Genomic DNA, 26033 nt, shown 5'->3' with positions numbered 1-26033 from the left:
ATACGAACGACGAACACAGAAAGGAGAGCGATCACGATCATGATCACGATAAATTTGTGACGGCTGTATACGATGGACAGCATTTGGAGTTCGGGGGAGGTGACCTGTATAGGGACAAAGTGGCGACGTCGCATCATTTTATGTTGTACATGTATTTGTTTATTGGTCACAAATTTAGAGATTAATATATATATATATATATATATATATATATATAATATGAAAAGAGTTTGATCCATCTGAATCCTGAAAGAGATAGCATGAGCAGTAAAAACAGTAAGTCTCCCACTATGGGACAGTCCTCGACGTCTCTGTTATGCATGATGTCTCTCTCTAAATTTAGACGGGTCTTCCTACTGTACATACATGTCATGTCAAAGATTGATTAACACTCCCAAAATTTGAAATAGATTGATTACCTGGTTTTTGAGATTTGCTCCAAGACGTCGACGGCGTTTGTATATGGGATTAAATTAAATTCAGATATAAATTATAAAAAATAGAAGTAATAATGCCAGGTATTATTTTTATAGAACCTAAATCTCATAATCCAATAGTCTATATTAAATTTTTCTTATACCTGAATAGGAATGGATATAAATACTAATTGCATCCGACCAAATAGGCAAAATTGTCAAACCTTTGGTGGAGTGCAACGTTTAAATCAATCAACCAACCATAATGTCCAGCAAGATAATGTATGATTTAATTAGCGAATTCAAGTGTGTCGTATGCCTTGACTACATGAAACCACCAATCCGAATGTGCGTCATCGGTCACAGCTGCTGCAAATCCTGCTTCAGGCGTATGAATCAATGTCCTGAATGCAGAGGCCGGAAGAGCGATTTCAGGAACTTAAACCTGGAAAGAATATGTTACAAACTTATCTTTCCTTGCCAAAATGCGGAGTACGGCTGTGAGTTCAGTGCCAAGGGACTGGAAGTGATGACGCACGAGGACAAGTGCGTTTATTCAAATCTGCCGTGTCCGTTTACTAGTTACGGGTGCACATGGTCGGGATTGTACACCACAATGGAGGATCATTTAAGAGAGACGCATAATTTCAAGGATGATATTGCTGATTTTTATGAATTGAGGGGCCTCGACGAAGGAGCCAATTGTTGGAGGGAGGCATTGAAGTTCGACGGACATTTATTCATAGTTTGCGTAAGAAAGACGGAAGATAATTTTTGGTTTGGGGTTTACTCGATCCTCGATACAGATGTTACGTACCATTATGATATTATATTCGTAAATTTGGAGGATAATACTGCGGTCAATTATAGCGGTACTTGCTCCACTCACAAAAAATACGCGACCGTAGAATTGAACAAGCACAATATGCAGGCTGCACCTGGATCGTTGATTGAAAGTTTGAGACAGGGCAACGTTATTAACTATAATGATATATATATATCAAATATATATATAACAAAAATTTTCAATTCATTCCATTCATTTTTAATATAATCATATATATATATATATATATATAATCATATATATATATATATATATATATATATATATATATATATATATATATATATATATGATTATATATATATATATGATTATATATATATATATATGATTATATTAAAAATGAATGGAATGAATTGAAAATTTTTGTTATTTTGTATTATATCCGATATTGGTATTAATAAACTTATGTAAAATGGAACAGAGTTGTATATTCAAATAAAATTATTTAACTCATACAATACTGTCAGATATTTCTTTATATATTTTCCTCAAGATAGTCCTGGAGTGTGTTATGGTAAACAAATAATAAATATATTTAACTTAAATATATGATTTTGGCAAGATATAACAAGACGGCAGAATGTGGAATGATGTCCTGTACTTTCAATGGTTGGGTATTTGAAATTAATAATAATTTAAATGTTAAAGATTTCGACATGAAAAAACCATTACAGGAGCATGCTACGCACCATTACTTGACAAGCTGAATGTAGAAATTTCAGAACAACGGGCACTTTTGCAGAAAATACAGTTGCCTCAGCAAAAATCCACGAATTACGGTTTGAATTACTTGACCATCCGCCTTACTCACCAGATCTAGTTCCAAGTGACTAAAAACTGCGATCGGGGCATAGAGATTTTCATCAAAGGAGGCGGCAATCACCTTTGTGAACAATTATATTGCAGAGAAAAACGCCGAGTACTATTTGGACAGGTTAGAGAGATGTGTAGAGTTACAAGGAGACTATGTAGAAAAATAAATAAAAATTTAAGAAAAAAATTGTTAGGTTGGGTTAGGTATCATTGTGAGGTCGGAAACTTTTCAGACCACCCTCGTATTTGGGCAAATGAACTTTGTGATATTTTTAAGTATTGTTGTAACCCAGCCATAATCTATCATTTAAACAGGTATAAATACGATATGAGAAAATACGGATGACGATTTATTATCGACTTCGTCCGATAGCGTGTTGAATACGATCGTTTTCTAGACGGTAATTTCGAGATTCCAAAGATTCTTGAGCCCTTAACAATAAATGATGCATTCTATCTAATTGTAATCGCTCATTCCTCTCAGAAGTACTCTCATTCGACATAGACATGGACATCCGTAATCTACAATTTGTAAGAAGACTTTCCCTATCTTGTTCAGATTCATTTTCACGTCGCAATTCTTTGGCTTTTGGCCTTTCTCATGTGTTTAGAGAAATTTGACGTTCTTTTAGGCATAATTAAATATTAGAAAAAAACAACTATCTACGTTACTAACTAAATAAAATAACCTATAAATAATTTATCAATTTCAATGTAAATCTGAATATTGAACACAAATGTACTTAATTTATGATTATTTACAATTATTACTTAAAGATAAAAAAGGAAATCAGAAGAAATGTAACAAAATATTTTGAATTAAGATAAGATAAGATAAGAAGAACGGATAGGTGGAAAACGATTTTGATGTACAGATTATTTGTATATAGGTAATATATTTTAAATTTTCTATTTTAAATATATAATAATAGCGTATGTGAAATATATGTTGGGAATCACAATACTTGTTTTTGTTTTTAAAAATTATTTATTTAATTTTAAACAAATACAATTATTATATTAAATGTTTTTAATGGATTTAAGTGAATGAATTGCGTTGTTAGAATAGAATATTGTTAGAAATGCTAAACGAATGAATCTATAATCGAATGTCGTTATAAAATGCAATGAACCTAAGATAAAATATAATTCTAAGGTATAAAATCTAGAGCATGGCATCATTATTAAAATTGCAACTACAGAGGAATATAATATAAAATAATTAAAATGGAAGTAAAATATAAGAATAAAGAATATAAATTCTAATACTAATACGCATATAAATAAATAATTAGGGTATCGAATATAACTTTTAAATACAAAATCTCTTAATATTATTTTAAGTAGGGAATGCATATATCAATCGAACAATTTTTAATATTTTTGTTCTTTTTCTTCATATATTTAAGGTATGTCATGTGTGTACTATCGGATGCATAAGTGGTCTGCCACTTTCCGAAGCGCTTTACCTCGACCGTCACATTCTGTTACCGTGCATCGTTTTGGTTCAAAAACTGAATTAATCATATTAGTTTTGACACTGCCTAAAGTGTATCGAAATTACAGAACAACATTTTATACTATAAACAGGACTGCAAGGATTGAAACACACCAAATTATTAACTAATTTTGTGAGCTGAGAGAATATTTTTGTGTTTTGTTGAAATTGTTATAATAACTACAATATTTAAAGCGATTATTTTAATAACAAGTATTAAAATAATCTTAATTAATATTATTTTGAATTATTTTAAAAATGATTTAAATTAGTATTTGAGTTAATGTGATATATTTTAAAAATATTTAAAATATTACATACAAGAAATAAAATAAACTATTTTCATAACAAAACCAAGTATTTACGAAACGTAAAATAGTGCATATTAAAACATTTTAAATGTTATGAACAAATATAATGAAAAAGATCGAGTGATTAGAAATTGTTCGTGCCTATGAGTTGAAATTTCTCGATATACGACAATTACTTAAATGTTATTAGTATGTAATATTCTATTTAATAATAATGGCAAATTGTTAATTGTATTTATTCTTATGCTGTTAAATAAAAAGTTGACGGTCATGATTCACAACACCCAGTTACTTTTTTAAAACTTTATTTTATGGTCAATTTTGCTATTAATTTCTTTATGTAGATTAAAATTAAAACAATAAATTAACAATAGTTATTAACAACATTTTGTTGTAAAAAGCGACGAAAACAAAATTTGGATCTATGAATTCAAAAATAGCACATTTGTTTGTTCAAAAAAGATCCTCACTCTTGTTTTTCATTTATTGTTTCTTTGAACATTATTTGTTATTGTATCTCATTCATCATTTGTAATCTGTTTCTATAAATGTTATTCTTTATATGTTGTTGAATACAGTTTAAATAGTGTGTAAAATATTAAAAAAATGTATACATTAAGTTTTCATGTTATATAATTTTGTAATTACTATTATTTAATTTTTGTATTATTGATATTTAATTTAAACAAATAAATTAAATATCAATATTGTAAATGAAAATAAAAAGATTATAAGATTAAAACATAAGATATTTATTGAGTAAACATAATATATTAGTTATAATAATGTTTATCCATTCTATCGTTTTCAGATTCTCTCAGTTACACATATTTTGTACTTTTTTTATTTATTTAAATTGTTTATGTACGTAATATTATACAAATATTAAGAAATTTAAGAAAAAATAAATGAATAAATAGAATGACTAAATTATATGAGTTATCTGATTTTTAAAATTATTTTATACTTTCACTATTTTGGCGTATTTTTATCAACAATGGATTTTTTAAAAATTATTTATATTACTCAATTTTATAATTATTTCTGTGTATGTGTGTATTTTGTATTGGGAACGTTACTGCTGTTTATATTAGCCGCGAAGTGTTTCTTTTTGTCTTTTTAGTTTATTAAAATTGAATATAAGAAAACTGACTGCGAATCTCCAACATTGTAGTTGATACATAATTTAAAATTAATATATCACAAAATTCACGTCGTGTTTGGATTCGATTCTTAAATCTAAATCATCTTAGATCTCAGAAAGTCGGTTTGCACAATGACCATAGTGTTTTCCAATTCATTTTATTAATCACAAAATTGTATTTATTTTATTATGTAGAGGTTCTCTTCCTTCGCTACATATAAAATTCACTATTTACCTTGTTCTTTAAGGAAAATTATTCGCATACGCGTTTCTTTGTTTAGATTCATATTTGTTGACTTCTATTCGCAATAACCATTCACACTGAATCGACAACACATTTTGGGAATCTCATCTTACGATGAGATGTGGAGTAGGCAGTGCACGATAATACAGAATGTGACCGTATACCGCCTGACGTCAATGAAGTGGCAGACCACTTATGCACGCGATAGTACTTAGTTTTTGCCCCAATTTGTTGTTTTTTTAATTTACACTGATGCCTAGAGTGTTATTACACTCTAGCACTATTGTGCTAGAAAACCTTTATTTAATGGCTTCGTGGGAGAATTAGACCACCACATTTCACGAATTTTTTCAGATTTTTTAGTTTGGCCACATTTGTTTAGTTCATCTGATTGGTTGAAGTAGGATCGTTGTCGGAGACATTCTGTTTTATTAAGGGTGTTAAGTCATCACCTACTTCACCCTCGTCCCAGAATCCAGGTGTTTAAAAGCTCTGGGATTCATTATTTCGGTAGATTTTTACCAAAATTTTTCTAGTGTCTAGACAAGGTTCTTTTAGTATTTTTTACTTACTGTTTGTCGAATCAATTGTTATAATATTCGTTAAGTTCAACCTTTTTTCTATGTGTTTTAGTTAATTTTAAATCATTCAATTTCATATTTTTTTATTTCTTTTGTTTTTTTTATTATATTTATTTCTTAATATAGTTAGGTTGTTTTAACCTGAGTTTTAATTAGTCCCGTATTATAAATTTATGGACAGTAAAACAGTGAAAAAAAATTAAGTAATATTTCGGTTTGGTGCAAGATGTGAGTATTGAGTGTAATACATCAGACGAAGATCTGATCAACGAAAACAAAGGTTAGTGAAATGAAATTGAAATTAATCATTGAATGAAAATTGTATAGTCTAATATTATTGATATCTTGTGTAAATTAAATCGCTCCCTTTAACCTGTTGTAACCAGTGTTTCAAAAAGACTTCGGTTTTACCGATTTAAGAGCGGCGTTTACTAGACAAGGAATCACACTTTCGGCCAGAAAAGGATGCAAAACAAAACATAGCCCGTAATGTGGTGCCGCCACGAAATCAAACAAACATTCGGTTGTAAAATGTTCGTCTGCAATTTTTCTTGCATAGAACAGGACCGCACTTGAGATCTCATACATATAGTGAATTTACTGGTTGTAAATAGATTATGAAATTTATAATAGTAATGAATTCGTAATATATTTTTATTAATAAAAATTATATAAAATTAATATATAATACAATATATATTAAAAATATAATAACGTATACAGTTATTAACTTTTTTTTAATGCTAATAAGTTTTGTGATATTTTGTCGTATAGTTAGTTGTAAACCAATCACATTTTATTATATAAACAAATATAATAAATACCTTATACAAATACGGAAGCCGATTTAAAATCTATTATTAATTAAAAAAAGTTATCTTAAAGTCAATAGTGACCCTAGCTCTGAATTTGTTTTTATTTCAGACTCTTACTTACGCATCCTCAAAGTGATGAGTTCAGTGCATGTAACCAGCGTGTAATTTTTTGGGACAAAATTTAAGTAAAATTTAATAACAAAACAGATGTATTTTTTCTGTTCGGGTAGTACTTGACTTAGAAATTTTAGTTCAGTTTTGGTGGTTGAAGAAACATCAGTTTCAAGCAGAGAAACAAATTAGTCTTATTTTACTCATCAGACAAAGTGTAATTTGTTATAAACTTTTAAAGGTAAGTTTTTTATTCAATTTTAGTTTTTATATTGCTGTATTATTGTTTCGTATGTGTTATGTATATTTGTTAATTCATGTTATCAATTAATTAATTAATTTTTACTTGTATCTGTCACAATTTTGATATTATTTCATATTTTTGTGTCCTTGGTTTTCCATTGGAAGCGTCTGGATGGATTTGTATTCCGTGGTCATTGTTTGTTTTTCTCCCCGTGAAATTATGAATAAAAATTGATTTAGTTTAAGAATAATAATAAATCGACTTTAGTGTCGTTTTAGTTTTTTTTGTTCATATTATTGGTTCACCTAAAATATTAATATTCTTGAATTATTTCTATTATTTTTTTGTGTTGTTACATAACTTGTCTTTGATCTATTTTGTATTATGTAGTTAAATTAACTTAGACTTTATAAAATTGAAAAATCAAGTGACACATAATTTTAATATGAAATTTAAAATCAAAGAAGCATGTAAGATTATATATTATAGTATATTATAGTATACAATAATAAAATAAAAGCAATATTAATTTTAGAAAATGCCAAAAACGCGTAGATTTGTTTCTTGGTCTAAGAAAAAAATCAAAAGTTTACATTTATTTGAACTAAGAAACAGGAAACTGAAGAATTTATTTTAGATCAATTCAAGATTACTAAAAAAGAACAATTTAAATAAATGAAAAAGCAATTGGCAATTTAAAAACCCATATTATTATTAATAAATGCACCGGCTTACTACTTCTAATTTTGGAGATATTATAATTAAAAGAATCTTTTGTCAATATAGTTAAAAAAATAATTAAATTTTTATATATTCAGGAATTATTTCTGAAGACGAAACTGTGGAAGTCAAGTGTTCTTATGAGACGATTATAATATAGAACTTATAGAATATTACTTTCAGATATAAGAACAATTAAATATTATTGGAACTAATCTATGCTATTTTATTGTATATTCAGGTCCAAAAAATAAACTTCTCGTTAAAGTAATTCATAAAGATGAATTTTTGGAATAACAAAATGCTTTCGAAATTAGAAAGATTCTATTTTAATTGTCTAGGACAAGAGATACTATTATATAGAAGAGGGTGAAATTTAAAATGTTTTGATCCTCCCTACATCAGAGAAGCGCAGGAAAAGAGGACAAAAAAATGTCAATTTAATAAAATATTAATTTTTCAAATAATTTGTTTCACTACGTTAAATTCCTATAAATTCCATTCAAATTACAAAGTTTACGCATTAGTTTACTGTAATTATTATATATTTAAGTTCAACCTTTTTGCCAAGTATTTAAGTAAATTTAAATAATTCAATTTTTATATTTATATATCTTTTGTTTTTTTTGTTTTTCTTATATTTATTTGTTAATATAGTTAGATTGTTTAAAATTGAGTTTTAATTAATTCCGAACTATAAATTAAAGAACAATAAAACAGTGAGTAGAAATTATCTAATATTTCGGTTTGGCGAAAGGTGTGAGTATTGAGTGTAATACATCACCTTAGTTGAAGAAGATCTGTTCAACAAAAACAAAAGTTAGTGAGATTGAAATTAATTATAGAGTAAGAATTGTATAGTCTAACCTCATCAATATCTTGTGTAAAAGTTAAATCTCTCCCTTTAACCTGTTGTAACGAGTCTTTCAAAAAGTCTTTCGTTATACCGATTGAATTATCATCGGTAACCCGTTACACTTTGAAAAATAACTTTCAGCATCAAAATTAGTGGTACAAACATTTTAGTTACACCATCGATGTGTCAAAATTTTTTGAAAATAAATATATTAATAAAAACTTTTTTCTTTTAGATATTTTATTTACAATTACATATACAATTTAAAAATTAAAAAAAATTACAGGCACTAAAAATAACAAAGTTGATGACTCAATAAAAACCGGGAATTTTGAACAAAATAAATTAGAAAAGTAATAATAATAATTGTCTTTATTAATTGAATAAATTATTTTAATGTTCAGATCCAGAACTGTATCGTACTCAGGGATTTTCTGGAAGATAGTACTGAATTGTGTAATTTATAAGTGGAATAAGTGACCATTAGTAAAAGGTTGTATGATATGTTGGAGGTCAAAATTAAACCTTTACTTCTAGTATTTAACTTATGTTCTGATCTGTTCTAATTTTCACTTAAAATTCTAATCATAGGGATAATACAATTAAGACAAAAATAAATTTCAAATTAAAGAGTAGTTTTTATTTTGAACAAAGGGAAATATATGTCTTACAAAATTTTCAGTATCTATTTACAAAATTATAATACTTAACAATTTTATTTTTATAACAAAACGCTTACACAAACGTACGTAAAATATTAATATAACATTACCATTCATCGGCACATGGATCAAATGCAGCTTTAACGTCAGTACCATAATCGTTGCCTCTGACATCCCTGCCGCTAAAGGCATCCGACGATCCGCCGCCATATCCGGCCTTGCGCAGAAACTCCGGAACGGTGATCCCGGCCTGTTCCAGAATCTTCGTCAGTGGCCCGGCCAGGCCTGAATCGACGTCCGGATCGTAGAAACTGGTGGCTTTGCCGCAGTTCCCTACACGGCCCGTCCTACCGATGCGGTGAACATATTCGTCTATGCTCTTCGGCAAGTCGTAATTTATCACGTGCTGGATACCTTCGATGTCGAGACCTCGGGCCGCAACGGCGGTCGCAACTAAAATATTTCTTGTGCCCTTTTTGAAGTCCCACAAGGCCTGCTCGCGCTCTCGTTGAAGTCGGTCACCGTGGATGCTGGTCGACTGTATGTCGCTTTCGCTTAACAAGCTGGCTAGGAAGTCTGTGTTGCGCTTCGTTTCCACAAATACGATGGTTTTTTCTTTGCCTTTGGCTGTAACCAAGGGGGGGGCAAGTGAGTAGAACCGAAAGGAAACAGCTGAATGTACCCGAAGTTACACTCGTTTTCTAAAATTGATGTTTTTTATAATGTGGTATGACAATTGGTAATGTCTATTTAACTAGATTTGTTCGTTAATTTTTTCTATCCGAAGGTGCCGGGAGGATGGAATGGAGAGCTAATGAATAGAATAGTTTAAAATTTTTTTTTTAGGAAACTTATTTCTTTTATTTTTTAATAAATAAAATCATACTTTGTCAACTAGATTGGGAAGGTTCGATCAATGGGAATTAGGTAGTTTTATTAAAATAAAGATATAGAAAATATTTTTTTCTGTGATTTTATTTTATAATTTTATGAGTTCTCAGCCTCAATCTCTGTCTGGTTACTATGTCAAAATATGTTTCAATATATATTATATTATGTTTCAATACATATTATAGTGATGTTCATAATCCTAATTTTAAAAAATCGTTTTCTAAGCCACCTGATTTTAAATTAAATTTATTATGGCGTTCAATTTGTCAATTTGTAATATTAATCCTTCTATCAAAACATGTCATGTTTATGAAGACCATTTCTCTCAATCAGATTTCACTATAATAAGAAAAATTCGTCGCCTTAAACCTAAAACAGTTCTTTTGTCACCACTACTTTTTCATTCTTATATTCCTTCCACTTTCAGGGATCTTAATTTTAATGTTTTTGATAATTCATTGTCTAAGTTGAATTCTAGTCAATCTACTCCTTCCCCTTCCAGAGATCTTAATTTTAATGTTTTTAAAAATTCATTGTCTAATTTGAATTCTATCCAATCTATTCCTTCCACTTCCAGAGATCTTAATTTTAATATTTTTGAAAGTTTATTGTCTAATTTGAATTCTAATTCGAATATTGTTATTGAAGAAATTTATTGTATTGTATTTGTATTTATTTATTTATTTATTTTTGTTATATATAACATGTAGTATACAGAAGACTAATATATTTTTTATAATGTACAATAAATAATTTGTAATAAAAATGTTTTAATTCCATAGCTTGTTTTATTTCTCACAATTCACCCTATAATATACCAATTAATTTGAATTTGAAACTATTCCCGCCAATTTTGTCAAATGTTAAATACAGAAAACCATAAAGGCGACATCTATTGAATAATTTAAACACTACAAATCAATTTATCGTCCAGTGTTGTTTTTCATTTTTAGTAAGAGGTTGGTACCTCTTACACTGACAGGGGGGGCCAAGCGAATAGGGACGGAGGGGCAACAGCCGATGATAGACGTTCGGAATCGTCGAAAAGGCACGACCTTTTTGTTTGGGGTTGTAGGGATTTTTAATGTTTAATTTTAAAAATTGGTAATGGAAATTCCCCAAAAATTTCTGAGATGTATAGGGAATATTTAGTGATTTTAGTAATTTGCTAGATTTTAGAATGGCGAAAATTCAGTAGTTTTTAGGTTAGAGAAGAGAGCGTGGTCGAGGAATGTTAGTACTTTGAGAAAGTATATTTCTGGTAAGAATCTTTTTATATACCACTATATATAATTTAATTGTTTGTATTTGTTATTGTATATTATTTTGCATAGCTTGTTAGAATGTTGTTTATTTAAATTGTTCAATCATTGAATTTAATGTAAAATTTTTCTTAATTCATTTCACTTTTGCTGGTTAGTTATTATTGTTTGCCAAATTTCATAAAGTTCTTATACAGCAGTTGTAATAATTATATTACGGTTTTAGGTTAGATAACCTCTTGAAGAGATATGTCTTTAAGAATCCCCAGTGTAAAAAACACTTTCAGGTATATATATATATATATATATATATATATATATATATATATATATATATATATATATATAATAATAAATTTTGTAATGGATTTTTCTTAGCAATATCTAATTTTTGGTTATAATAGTAAACATTGTAGTTATTCTAAATGTTCTAACAAATATCTTATTAATGTTAAAAATTTGAATTTTAAGAATAAGTCTTTTTCCTGTTCCACTTGTTCAAGAAATTTCCACAGTTCTTTCTATTTCTATTAGTATTAATAATGTTCAAGTAACCAAAATTCCTAGTTTTAGTTTTTGCCCTTCGGAATTTAATAATTTAAATAATATAATAATAAAAAAATATGATCCATTTCAATGTTTTGTCAAAAAGTTCGGATACTCTCCCAATTTCAAATGTTTCTACAGTTCCTATTTTTCATTCCAATTCTAGTATCTAGTATGATAAAAATACAAATATTGATATTTTCAAAAATTTTATTAGTAAGCAAAAATCTACCATTCTTTCAAATCATTCATATGGTAAATCTGTATCTTCCGTCTGTGGTAAGTAAAACTACAATTAGTAATTATAATGCTGAGAAAAATTCTTTGTTGTATAAGATGCATCGAAATACTATTTCTAAAATTTATTAACTATTTTTTATAATGTACAATAAATAATTTGTAATAAAAATAGCTTGTTTTATTTCTCACAATTCACCCTGGAATATACCAATTAATTCGAATTTAAAACTATTCCCGCCAATTTTGTCAAATGTCAAAAACATACAACTATAAAGGCGACATCTATTGAATAATTTAAACACTACAAATCAATTTATCGTCCAGTGTTTTCTCATTTTTAGAGATTGGTACTTCTTGGGTGTTCTGTGGCTGTAACAAATGATTATTTCTCATAAATAGTCCATTTTCAGTTCGTGGAACAAATTAAACAGATTTTATATAATGTATCATGAGCTATGTAGGGATTATATAACTAAAAAGAAAGGTAAATTCATACATAAAATATAATTTTTATTATTTTTGTAGTTCTAGTGTGTAGCATGGAGACAGGTAAAGGGGTTATTGGTAAATAAAGAAGAAGTTAGAAGGAACTTTGAAAAAGGAACCTATAACGACTCACCTACCGGGACTGTCTAGGAGAATTTTAATGACTGGACATTGTAAGTTAAGAGACAGTGGTGACAAATATCTTTTTCTTTTGGACACATTTTTCTTTAGCACATATATGTTATATAAAGTTTTCTTTTAATGAGAGTAAATAATTTTGAATATTAAAACTAATAATACATGTTAAGCCTTTCTCATTTTGAAATCAACACAAGATTTTTACCATTTTTAAATTAATTAGCAACACACTGTGGTACAAAAACAGATTTGTTAAGGTTTGGTCTTTTGACTAAAAATAATTATTTAACTGTAACTAATTTCTGATAAAAAATGTATAATAGTATATAATATATTATTTTAACTCTGTCCAAATAAGTAATGAGTTGACTAAGATAGAAAATTAAGTACGTAACTCACATTTTTGAAGCATTTCTATCAACATTTCTCTCTTGTTGTACTTTGATACCATGTGGAAGTACTGTTCCACATCACTTGAGGCGCTCCCCACGATGCCAACAGCCACAAATATATAATTGTATAAAAATTTGCCCGCCAAAACTTGAACCTCTTCAGGAAACGTAGCGGAAAACATCAACGTCTGTCTTACACCCTAGAATCAATTTCAATTAAATCAATGATGGAGGAAGCAAACAGTATTTTACCGTAGCTGGCATAGTCTCGTGGCCAAGCATCTGCTCAACTGCTGATATAAATCCCATATCTAGCATGCGATCCGCCTCATCCAGAACAAAACAATTGCAAGAAGCAAATGAGACAGTGTTACGCGAAAGAAAATCAATCAGACGACCAGGAGTTGTCACCAAAATGTGGCAACCTCGAGAAACTTGACTAGTCTGATGAAAAACTGATGTGCCGCCATAGCACATTAAAACCTTAACAATTGTGTGGTAAGCAAATTTTCGGGCTTGTTCGTAAATTTGTATGGCAAGTTCTCTGGTCGGAGAGATAATCACCACAATGGGATGTGCTGTGCCATTTTCAGTGATAGGTGGAGACTGATCTTCCATTAATTTGTTAATTATGGGAAGTAGAAACGCGGCGGTTTTTCCTGAGCCAGTTTGGGCACAGCCCAACAAGTCTCTCCCGTTTGCAATAATGGGTATTGCATGTTTTTGTATAGGCGTTGGTGTGGTGTAACCAGACTTTTTCACGTTATCACATAACAGTTGTCTAAGTTGGGATGCTTCAAATGAAGCAATCGGCCTGGGCACGTTCTGTCCCGACACATTTACTTCGACGTCAGTCAGTTTAATAAAATTCACACCTAGAAAAATGTCACATGCCACATTGTAATTAAAATTAATTTGACTTTATTTACCCGAAGTGATGGTGGTTGTGAAGAGATCATCCTCTCCGACCCGTTCCAGGGGCACATAAATCTCCCGTGGTTTCTCCGGACCGGCATCATTTGTGTCATTATCAGTGCGACCTCTTCTGTTGGAGTCGCCCACGTCGCGGCGACGCCTTCCCTTATCATCTTCACCCCAAGCACCGTCGCTTCTTCCACCCCAGCTGTCGTCCACTCCGCTGCTACTTCGGGTTTGATTGTTGCGATCTATTAAAGTTTTAACAAATAAAATTATGCTGCTGAAAGAAAATATTTATATTTGGTGATCACTGTCCCAAATCAATATTACTGACAGTGTAGGCAACCTTATTAAATTAATTTTTCTTTTGTTTATTTTTAGTTTTAATTATTTTCACTAATAGAAAGTATGAAAATTACAGTACTGACTTCATGGACATAAATAGTACAGAAAAAAAAACTATTTTACCTCCTGTACTGCCTCTTGCGCCTTCCTCGCCATTTTCAACCCACGGTTCATCATTATTAAATCTGTTGCCACCGCCTCGACTATAACCACGGTCCCTTCGGTCTATAAAAACAGCTTAATTTATAGAATTTGTTTTAAATCATTAATAATTTAATTTACTTCCTGTGCCTCTGTCACTGCTTCCCCATTCAGTGGTATCCCTGTTTCTCTTATAGTTGTCACCACTTTCCCAGTTGTCATCTGAAAATTACAATTTAGTTAATGTACTACTACTTAGGTTAATTTGAAACCAAAAATGAAATATATTTCAAAAATACTTTGGGTTTAAAAAAATGAATTAGACCATAAAACTTAAGAATGATAACTAATAACTGAACAATAGAAAACAAACAAAATTTTATCCTTGATTTTGGCAATAAATATTACTTAAATTTATAATAATAGTAAAATTATCCGTTAAAACATTGTTCTTGTTTCAAGTTTATTCTAAGGATTCATGAGAATATTTGAAGATATAAGGATAATCATGGGAAGTTGTACTCGTTTTTTAAAATTGATATGACAATTGGTAATGGCTATTTAACTAGATTTTGTTTTAGGTAAGATATTTCTTATATTTCTTAATAAATAAAATCATACTTGGATACTATGCTTTATAATTCAATAATTTAGTATTTATGATGTTTACTTTACATTACAATCATATTAGAAATAAAATTACCTCAAATTTGAATAAGATGCTTTATATATTAATATACTTTTTCTTATCTGTTGAATAAATTAATGTTATTTTGCATTGATTTAACCAGAATAAACTCGGCACTTTTTAGGTATGTTAATCTTATTATATATTTTATTAAAAGTGGGTATTCTAGGTTCCAACTAGATTGGGAAGGTTCGATCAATGGGAGTTAGGTAGTTTTATTAAAATATAGAATTTTTTTCTGTGATTTTATTTTATAATTTTTTAAAATTCAGCCATGATCTCTCTGCCTCAATCTCCGTCTGGTTACTGTGTCAAAATGTATTTCAATATATATTATATTATATTTCAATACATATTATAGTGATGTTCATAATCTTAATTTTAAAAATAAATCGTTTCTTAAGCCAAAATTTAATTAAATTTAGTATGGCGTTCAATTTAGCAATTTGTAATATTAATCCTTCTATCATGACATGTCATGTCTGTGAAGACTATTTCTCTTCATCAGATTTCACTATAACAAAAAAAATTCGTCGCCTTAAACCTAAAACATTTCCTTTGCCACCATTACTTTTTCATTCTCATATTCCTTCCACTTCCAGGGATCCTAACTTTAATGTTTTTGAAAGTTTATTGTCTAATTTGAATTCTAATTCGAATTATTTATTTTTATGTTGTCTGTTATTGTTGTTGAAGAAATTTATTGTGTTGTATTTTTATTTATTTATTTATTTATTTTTGTTATATATAATATGTAGTATACAGAAGAGTGATATATAATGTACAATAAATAATTTGTAATAAAAATGTTTTAATTCCGTAGCTTGTTTTATTTCTCACAATTCACCCAATAATATACCAATTAATATAAATTTGAAACTATTCTCGCCAATTTTGTCAAATATCAAATACAGAAAACTATAAAGGCGACATCTATTGAATAATTTAAACACTACAAATCAATTTAACGTCCAGTGTTGTTTCTCATTTTTAGTAAAAGGTTGATACTTCTTGGGTGTTCTGTGAGGATAATTATATTTATTTTTATATGTGTAAGACTTCAAAAGGTAATGAATAATTTCAATTTAATTTTCATTAGGCCTTAAATATTTATGTATATCCTTTCTCTGTAGTTTTATTGTGTTTAATTAGTAACAGTAAAAATGATAAATTAATTGATTTTATTGTATTATATTATTTTTCTATTATTAACGTTTAAATTTCAGATTTTTCATGAATGATGCAAAATGAGAATTATTTAAGTTCCTTATGCATTAATGTTAAAATAATTAGTTATATTTATTATTTTTCTTCGGTTCCATAACACCAAAACCAATGAAAATTGAATAATTATTCATTGTAAAGTAACACCACAAACGTTATCTTAATACGTTATCAAAACTATTTTACCTTCTCTTTCGCCTCTTTCGCCTTCTTGGTCATTTTCTCTCCATCCTTTGTTACTGTTTGTATTAAATTTGTGACGACTGTCAACATCTCGATCAAAACCTCGTCCTCTTCCTATTTTGAAAACAAATTAATTTATAGAATTTGTTTTAATTAATGTCAGATGTATTTTAATAATGTAATAAGTTTGTTTACCTCTTCTGTCTGTACCGTTGCTATTCCTTTCAACATTTCCTATATTTCCTTTATTATTATTGTCGCCACTTTCCCACATGTCATCTACAAATTACAATTCAGTGTAAGTATTGAGTTTAGAGTTTAGATCGCTCACTTTTCTACGGGTTAGTTCTATGTCATCAACTTTATCTTCAATACAATTAGATAAGTTACATTCATTCAATTATATATATTTTTTTATCAGATCAAATTTATTAATATTAATACTTTTGTAACTAACAGTACCTTTTTATAGATTTATTAATGTATACTCATGTATTGTTTAATCATTCATTAATTATTTTCACTAATAGAAAGTGTGAGAATTATATTAATGATTTAATGAACGGTGTAATAAGTAGTTAACCTTTTTCCTAATACTAATACACAAATAGTACAGGAGGAAAAAGTAATACTGATTTATTTCAAACAGCAAAAAAAAACTTTTACCTCCTCTTCTGCCTTTTGAGCCTTCCTCGCCATTTTCAACCCACGTTTCATCATTATTAAATCTGTTGCCACCACCTCGACTATAACTATGGCCTCTTCGGTCTATAAAAACAACTTAATTTATAGAATTTGTTTTAAATAATGTAATAATTATAAATAATTATTTACTTCCTCTGCCACTGCTTCCCCAATCAATGTTTTCCTTGTTTCCATTATTGTTGTCGCCACTTTCCCACTTGTTGTCTGGAAATTACAATTTAGTTAATGTACTATTAAATATATTTCATCTATTAGATATGACACATCATTCAATAAGTCCTGAGACTAACCCAGAAATGGTCCTAGTAGTACCTAACTAGCCACGTTTCCATAGAGTACGAACCTTTACATGAAACGTGTACAAATTTTACGTCGATCGTACCACAAACAGAGTTATCGAGGTTAGAGTAAAGTCACTTTGTAATTTGTTTGAAAAATGGAGAAAAGCTGGTTTCGCGTGTTGATAAAACATTGTTTATTAATGGGTAAAAACACCGTAGAAGCCCAGCAATGGCTTGAAAAACATTAACCGGACTCCTTTCCATCCAAGCCAACGATTTTTCGGGGGTATGCTGAGTTTAAACGTGGTCGTACGGACACAAACAATGCGAAACGTTCGGGTAGGCCATTGGAAGCCGTTACACCGGAAAATGTGAGTGAAGTGTTAAAAATCATAATGAAAAATCGCAAAGTAAAGGTCCGTGAGATTGCAGAAATGACACAGATATCATCTGGAAGCGTATTTACAATCCTTCATGAAAAATTGAGCATGAAAAATATTTTTTCCAAGTGGGTGCCGCGATTGCTTTCAGTGGAACAAAACAGCAAGCCACAAGTCCATGAAAACAAAGGCAAAATTGAACGAGTTGGGCTTTGATTTGCATCCTCACTCCCCATATTCGCCAGATTTAACCCCTAGCGACAATTGGCTCTTTGCTGATCTGAAAAAAATGCTCCAGGGAAAAAAATTTAGCTCGAATGAGGAGGTCATTGCCGAAACTGAATCCTATTTTGAAGCAAAGGATAAATCCTTTTATAAACATGGTATAGAAATGTTGGAAAGGCGTTGGAACGATTGTATCACTCTAAAAGGAGATTATATTGATGAATAAAAATGATTTTTGAAAAAAAATGTAGTTTTCGTTGTTAGACTCGGGACTTATTGAACGATGTGTTATATAACATATACAAAAAAATGAATTAGTCCATAAAACTTAATAATTCATCATTCATCAACATCAACAAACTAATAACTAAACAAAAGGTAATTATAAAAAATGTTAGTATTCATGTTGCACAATACATTTTATTTAAATAGTTAATTAACAACAGTAAAATTGCCTGTTAAAGCATTGTTATTGTTTCAAGTTTTTTTAAGGATTATTAAGAATGATTAAAGATATAAGGATAACTATATTTATTTTCATATTTGTAAAACTTGTTTGAAAGGTAATAATTTCAATTTAATATTCATTGAGTCTTAAATATGTATGTATATACTTTCTCTGTAGTTTTATTATGTTTTATTAGTAATAAATAACAGTAAAAATGATTAATCAATTGATTTTATTGTATTATATTATGTATACTATGTTTAAATCTTATATTTTTCTTGATTGATGTAAAGTGAAAATTATGTATTACGCTGAAATAATTAGTTATATTTATTATTTTTCTACTGTTCTATGACACTAAAACCAATGAAAATCGAATAATTATTCATTGTAAAACACCACAAACGTTAACGTAATACATTATCAAAATGATTTTACCTCCTCTATCGCCTATTGCGCCTTCTTGCTGATTTTCTCCCCATGTATTGTTAATGTTGTTGGGTTTGTGACGACTGTCAACATCTCGACCAAATCCTCGTCCTCTTCCAACTTTGAAAACAAATTAATTTATAGAATTTGTTTTAAACCATGTCAGATGTATTTTAATAACATAATCATTTTGTTTACCTCTTCTGTCTTTGACTATTTATATTACTTAAAAGTAAAAAAGGAAAGCAGTAAAAATGTAACAAAATATTTTGAATTAAGATAAGATAAGATAAGAAGAACGGATCGGTGGAATTATAAAAGATACCCCATCAATCAAATCAAACTATCAATCAATTGTTGGTGGGAGAAGTGGTGGGAGGCACCCGACGAGACGGAGTAGTGGTGGAATGCGCGTGAGCTGCGCATGAGCTGCGCGTGGTACTAGACAGTACTTGGACATTGCAACATTACTTTATTTAAAAGAATTTTTCTAAAATAAAAATAGCCTAAGTTTACTCCTTATTACATCAGCCACCTTCCAATAAAAATCCCGTCAAAATCGGTCCAGCCATTTCAGAGATTTGGAAACAAACGAATAGACAGACAGAGAGACAAAAATTGTAAAAAATGTTATTTTGGTGTATGTACCGTATGTATATTCATATGCATGTAATAAAAAACCGTTATTTAAATATTACAACAGACACAGGTTACTTGACTATGAATATTGTTATAGTGTTTTAGGCAAATTTAATATAGATTTTCGCCTAACTTTCTGGTTCCTGTTTGTTAATATGATTCTACATTTGACATTGCATATTAAATATTATTTAAATTGTTATCAACAGTGAAATTGAAACAAATATAAAAGTGGTATGAAATGCTGGAATGATTGCGTCGCTCTTGATGGAGATTACGTTGATGAATAAATCTAATTTTGAACAAATAAAACCGTATATAAATATTAAATATATACTTTAATTTTCAATGCTGAGTCATCTACCAGCGATGCTAATCTAAAAAATATTAAAATTTGTCAATGTTTGTGTGTTAATTCTGTGTTCGACATTCATATTAATTATTTAAATGAAATAAAAATCAAAATAATGTCAAATAGATTCCTAAAATTATTAACTAGCAATAAAAATAAAATATTCCATTATTAACTTAAAAACAATTGGAATATGAATCAATTAAAATATAATAACTTAAAATTTCATGCTACAATTTGTTTACGAATGATATCTATACATATAAATAAAATTGGAATGTCTGTTTGTAATATTGAAATAACCGTTTTTTACTACATGAATATAAATACAGTACATACACCAAAATATCATTTTTTACAATTTTTGTCTCTCTGTCTGTCTGTTTGTTTGTTCCGGCTAATCTCTGAAATGGCTGGACCGATTTTGACGGGACATTTATTGGTAGGTAGCTGATGTAATATGGAGTAACTTAGGCTACTTTTATTTTAGAAAAATTCTTTTATTTTAGAAAAATAAAGTAATGTTGCAATGTCCAAGTACTGTCCAGTACCACGCGCAGCTCATGCGCACGCCACCACTGTGCCGTCACGTCGGGCGCCTCCCATCACATCTCCCACCAACAATTGATTGATAGTTTGATTTGATTGATGGGGTATCTTTTATAATTCCACCGATCCGTTCTTTTTATCTTATCTTATCTTAATTCAAAATATTTTGTTACATTTTTACAGCTTTCCTTTTTTACCTTTAAGTAATAATTATAAATAATTATAAATTAAGTACATTTGTGTTCAATATTCAGATTTACATTGAAATTGATAAATTATTTATAGGTTATTTTATTTAGTTAGTAACGTAGATAGTTGTTTTTTTTTTCTAATATTTAGTTATGCCTAAAAAAAGTGAAATCTCTCTAAAAACATGAGAAAGGCCAGAAGCCAAAGATTGCGACGTGAAAATGAATCTGAACAAGATAGGGAAAGTCGTCTTACAAATTGTAGATTACGGATGTCCATGTCTAGGTAGAATGAGAGTAATTCTGTGAGGAACGAACGATTACAATTAGATAGAACGCGTCATTCATTGTTAAAGGCTCAAAAATCTTTGGAATTTCGAGATCACAGTCTAGAAAACGATCGTATTCAACACGCTATCGGACGAAGTCGCGAGTTCAGCTAGTTTATAAATAATATCTGAACAATAAGAACCTATAACCAGTAACATAATCTAGTTAATAGTGGTGAATTAATTCGATATACCTGAAGAAGCTGGTCCAGTAAACCTAGTGCCACCTTCAACTGGATGAAACTCTGAAGGCGGGTCGTCATCCCAGTCCTCGCTCATATTGACTCAAGTCAAATCTGAAACTGCAGAGAAATAAAATTAGCAGGCTTCGAGAAATCAAAAAAAGGCCCTCCCATCTTTCCTTTCAATTGTTGGTGTGACATGAATCAAGGGATGAATGAAGGAGCATCACAGGTTCAGCTTGTCTGAACTTGTTGACCCGTTCCGACCGAAGGTTTGTTGGTGAATTTTATGTAAATTTTGGTATGTGTTGTTTGAGCAACGGGGGGAGTCTATACTGAGAGATAAGGGTAGCAGCTGGACGGCTTAATATAATGATACCAACCCTATCTTTAAAATTTACAAATGGATGAAGAAATGGCCACGTGATCAACTAAAATTATTAGAAAACCTCGTTGTGTGGGATACGAAAATAATTACGAAATGTAGTAGTATATCATTTTGATTGAATAGGACTTAATATTGACTAACCAAATTAAATAAAATTGTTGTAAAATTATTCATCGAATAAGAAACGATATAAGTCTGAACAACAGATGATTTCACATATATTACAACAACATATTCACAATTAATAATATATTATATGACTAAAACACTGCTCTCACCAATATCTCTTAAAATCTGCACATGAGAATAATTGTTTTAGATCACATTGTTTCTAAAAAGAAACAACATGGCGGACAAAATTAACAAAGACGTGCAAATTTGACATAATATTAAAAATGGTCCGAAAGATTCATAATTAAAGAGAAAAACTCGACATTTAACAAATAAAACAAATACAGATATTATTACAATGGTAAAATTTTAACAAGAAATATAATATATATAAATTTTTATAACAAAAATTTATTTACCGTTGTAGACACGTCTGATCTGTTCAACAGTTGAAACCAAAAAGATCGAATCGTATTCATGGGGGGAGGGAGTTAGTGAATAGGACCAAATGTTCCCGAAGTTCCATTCGTTTTCTAAAATTGATATGTGGAGGGGCAACAGCCAATCATAGATGTTCGGCATCGTCGAAAAGGCACGACTTTGTCTGTCTCGGGGTGCAGACTGGTGACAATTTAATTTTGTTTAATTTTATAAATTGATAATAGAAATTCCCCAAATTTCAGAGATGATCAGGGAATATCTACTGTTTTTTGTTAGAAAAAATAATTTAATAGATTTCAGAATAGTAGCTGCACCATTCGATACATAACCCCATGGAGGGACAAGTAAATAGAACCAAATTGAAACAGCCGAATGTTCCCGAAGTTAGACTCGTTTTCTAAAATTGATATGTTGTTTGAAATGGTATGGCACACAGAACACCCAAGAAGTACTAACCTCCTACTAAAAATTGACACAACACTGGATGAAAAATTGATTAGTGTTTAATTTATTCAGTCAGCTTTATATATTCGTGTATTTGACATTTGTCAAAAATGGCGTGAATAATTTCAAATTCAAATTAATTTGAATATAATTACTAGGTGTTCTGCGTATTATCAGAAGTAAAACAAACTCCAATGTCCAAGAACTTCGTTGGTGTTGATATTAGGACTATATCATTGGTTAGAGGCACGCCTCAATTTCCAAATATATCACGCTTCCTATTAGTGTATGAACGTAATTTTGGTCTAATCAGTCCCACGTATCAATCGCCGCTAACCTGAATTTCTTTTTGGTGGTGGTGAACCTCTATTTTCCTCTTCAACATATCCCAAACATACTCAACCGGATTAAGGTCAGGAAATGTGTCTAGGAAATCCTCTACCTGCATTGTTCGATGGGGAGGTGTTCTGTCGTTCATAAAAATAAATTATGAACCAACATCACTCCACCGTAACCCCACCACTGTTCTGAGAATGGTATCTATATTCCTTAACGTCGGTCTCCCCCAAGATGGATCCACCTTGTCGTGGTCCTGGGGCTCACTACCACTCCACAAACCAGTGGCAGTGGGAAGCTAATGCATTTAACCGCAATTCCAATCCATTCTCAGGAAGATCTCCGATCTTTCTCGATTGGTCTTGTTCTTTCTGAACCATTTGACAGGGAGCTGATGACTTTGCCTTCCTTGCGTCTTCTGGTTCAGTTAACCTATGTATGCCTCGCAAACAGTAGGAAAAGCTTTTGACCCGTCTGAGACTTACTGTCTCTATTGTTCATGATGTCTTTCAGGATTCAGATGGATCAAACTTTTCGTACTTTATACGTCTTGTCTTTCCTACATGGGTTTTCATGTGTCTGACATTTGGTCATGATCTTCGGAACGGTACCCCGAAAGGGATTTTAGTCTTTTATAAGGTTTGTCCCAAAATAAAAATCAGGATTGATCCACCTTATCGTGGTCCTGGTACTCAGTACCTTAAGATTAGATCTACCCTATTTAGGTACACGGTGCATACGCAAAATTATATACCTATACCTTTTTCTAATGATATTAAAATTCTAAATATCTTCTACTCCATTTAAAAAAAAAACTTGTAGTTATGTACATTGAAATCAGAAACGCTAACATTAAAACGTTAAGGGCCGCAACGTTGGAGGTATAAAAAATGTTCAACCGTAAAGTAATTACTCTAAAGTAAGGGATCTAAAGCTAGTTATTACCTTAAACGTTGTAACGTCTATGAAAGCACGAACCACTGAATTCAACACTGATGGAATCGATGCGTAAAATTTTATACTGTTTATTATTATCTTTGTTGCCTAACTACCTAAAATAACAACTGCAACCTATATACTTTTCTTAATTTGTATTTATCCCGATGCCTAGATTAACACGTATTGTTTACTGGTTACTTGATTACAAACAAATTATGGTTGTCCATGTTACTTAGGCAACAGGGTCTATCATGGAGGGACAAGTGAATAGATCCAAATGGAAACAATCGAATGTTACACATCTATACATCTATACAAGTAATGTTGCAATGTCCAAGTACTGTCCAGTACCACGCGCAGCTCACGCGCATGCCACCACTGGGCCGTCACGTCAGGCGCCTCCCACCACTTCTCCCATCAACGATAGATTGATAGTTGATTTGATTGATAGGTATCTTTTATAATTCCACCGATCCGTTCTTCTTAACTTACCTTAATTCAAAATATTTTGTTACATTTTTACTGCTTTCCTTTTTACCTTTAAGTAATAATTATAAATAATTATAAATTAAGTACATTTGTGTTCAATATTCAGATTTACATTGAAATTGATAAATTATTTATAGGTTATTTTATTTAGTTAGTAACGTAGATAGTTGTTTTTTCTAATATTTAGTTATGCCTAAAAGAAAGTCAAATCTCTCTAAAAACATAAGAGAAGCCAAAGGCCAAAGATTGCGACGAGAAAGTCGTCTTACAAATTGTATATTACGGATGTCCATGTCTAGGTCGAATGAGAGTAGTTCTGAGAGGAATGAACGATTACAATTAGATAGAACGCGTCACTCATTTTTAAGGGCTCAAGAATCTTTGGAATCTCGAGATCACCGTCTAGAAAACAATCGACTTCAACACGCTACTTGGACATTGCAACATAACTTTAGAATTTTTCTAAAATAAAAGTAGTCTCAGTTATTCCTTATTACATCAGCTATCTGCCAATAAAAGTCCCGTCAAAATCGGTGCAGCCATTTCAGAGATTAGCCGGAACAAATAGACAAACGGATATTTCAATATTACAAACAGACACTCCAATTTTATTTATATGTATAGATAATGAATGATGAATTCAAGTTAATAAGTAAAGTTTCGGTTTAATATTTTAATATTAGTAAATTTTGATTTTTACGCAAATTACTTGTATTAACATCTATATTTTAAATCAGTTTCCACCATTAGATATTCCTTCCTGGGTACCTGGTTTATGGTATATTTTTATTATTACAGGAGAGACCAATATTATTAAAAACATAAATAAATAATCGACTCTCATTGTTTTAACTATTGAAAGAACATTTTTTGTCATTGTTAGAATATATAAAAGTATTTAAATATACATTTTCTAAAGTATTTAATATTAAATATAATAACTCTGTTGTACATTTTTGAATAAATTTAGTACTTTACTTGGATAAGTGAGTCATACAAATTATTTACATTGATAAATATTAATAAAAGCATTCAGAAATAATTTTTTGGAAAGGGTTGATATTTTACTTGGATAAGTAAATTTGGGAAAATGAGACTTTCGGTCGCCTACAAATTGTCGAAAGTATGTGATACTTGAATAAGTAATGTCGTGTTTGCTTCGCGGTTGATATAAGTATCTGAATCCACGGCAGTTGCATTCCCAGTTGCCGAGTCCAAAGGTGCCGAAAACTAATCAATTCACAGAAAGTCCGTTTGCTGAATGGTAGTATTTCGCTCTCTTCCTTTCGAGCGTTCAAGTAGTTAGGACGTGCGAATACTTAATCAAAATCTAGGTAGGAATTTTTACATATTTCTTGTTAGTAATGATTCATTTTGTACTAATATCTGTGTTTGTTCTGTTTATTTAGATGTGGAATATATATATTGCTTAGTTTATATCTTTCGAAGCTTTGTCGAT

General features: G+C 30.1%; 1 protein-coding gene across 1 annotated transcript; it reads right to left on the bottom strand.

Annotated features, from left to right (window-relative positions):
- Nucleotides 1-381: 381 nt before the first annotated feature.
- Nucleotides 382-24117, bottom strand: LOC126265859 (ATP-dependent RNA helicase vasa-like). The gene is made up of 14 exons (XM_049968741.1): nucleotides 24092-24117; nucleotides 21439-21546; nucleotides 19197-19307; nucleotides 17554-17628; nucleotides 17386-17487; nucleotides 16915-16998; nucleotides 16723-16833; nucleotides 14766-14846; nucleotides 14607-14708; nucleotides 14150-14386; nucleotides 13473-14095; nucleotides 13228-13420; nucleotides 9376-9892; nucleotides 382-861 (listed from the first exon to the last, which is right to left on the bottom strand). Exons 2-14 carry the CDS (start codon nucleotides 21521-21523, stop codon nucleotides 813-815), a joined length of 2370 nt encoding a protein of 789 aa, XP_049824698.1. The 5' UTR covers nucleotides 21524-21546; nucleotides 24092-24117; the 3' UTR covers nucleotides 382-812.
- Between the last annotated feature and the right edge of the window lie 1916 nt (nucleotides 24118-26033).

The sequence above is a fragment of the Aethina tumida genome, chromosome 6 (genome assembly GCF_024364675.1).
Source record: "Aethina tumida isolate Nest 87 chromosome 6, icAetTumi1.1, whole genome shotgun sequence".
Lineage (NCBI taxonomy): Eukaryota > Metazoa > Arthropoda > Insecta > Coleoptera > Nitidulidae > Aethina > Aethina tumida.
The sequence above is the reverse complement of the archived record's forward strand: the minus strand, read 5'-3'. Positions and strand labels throughout refer to the sequence as shown.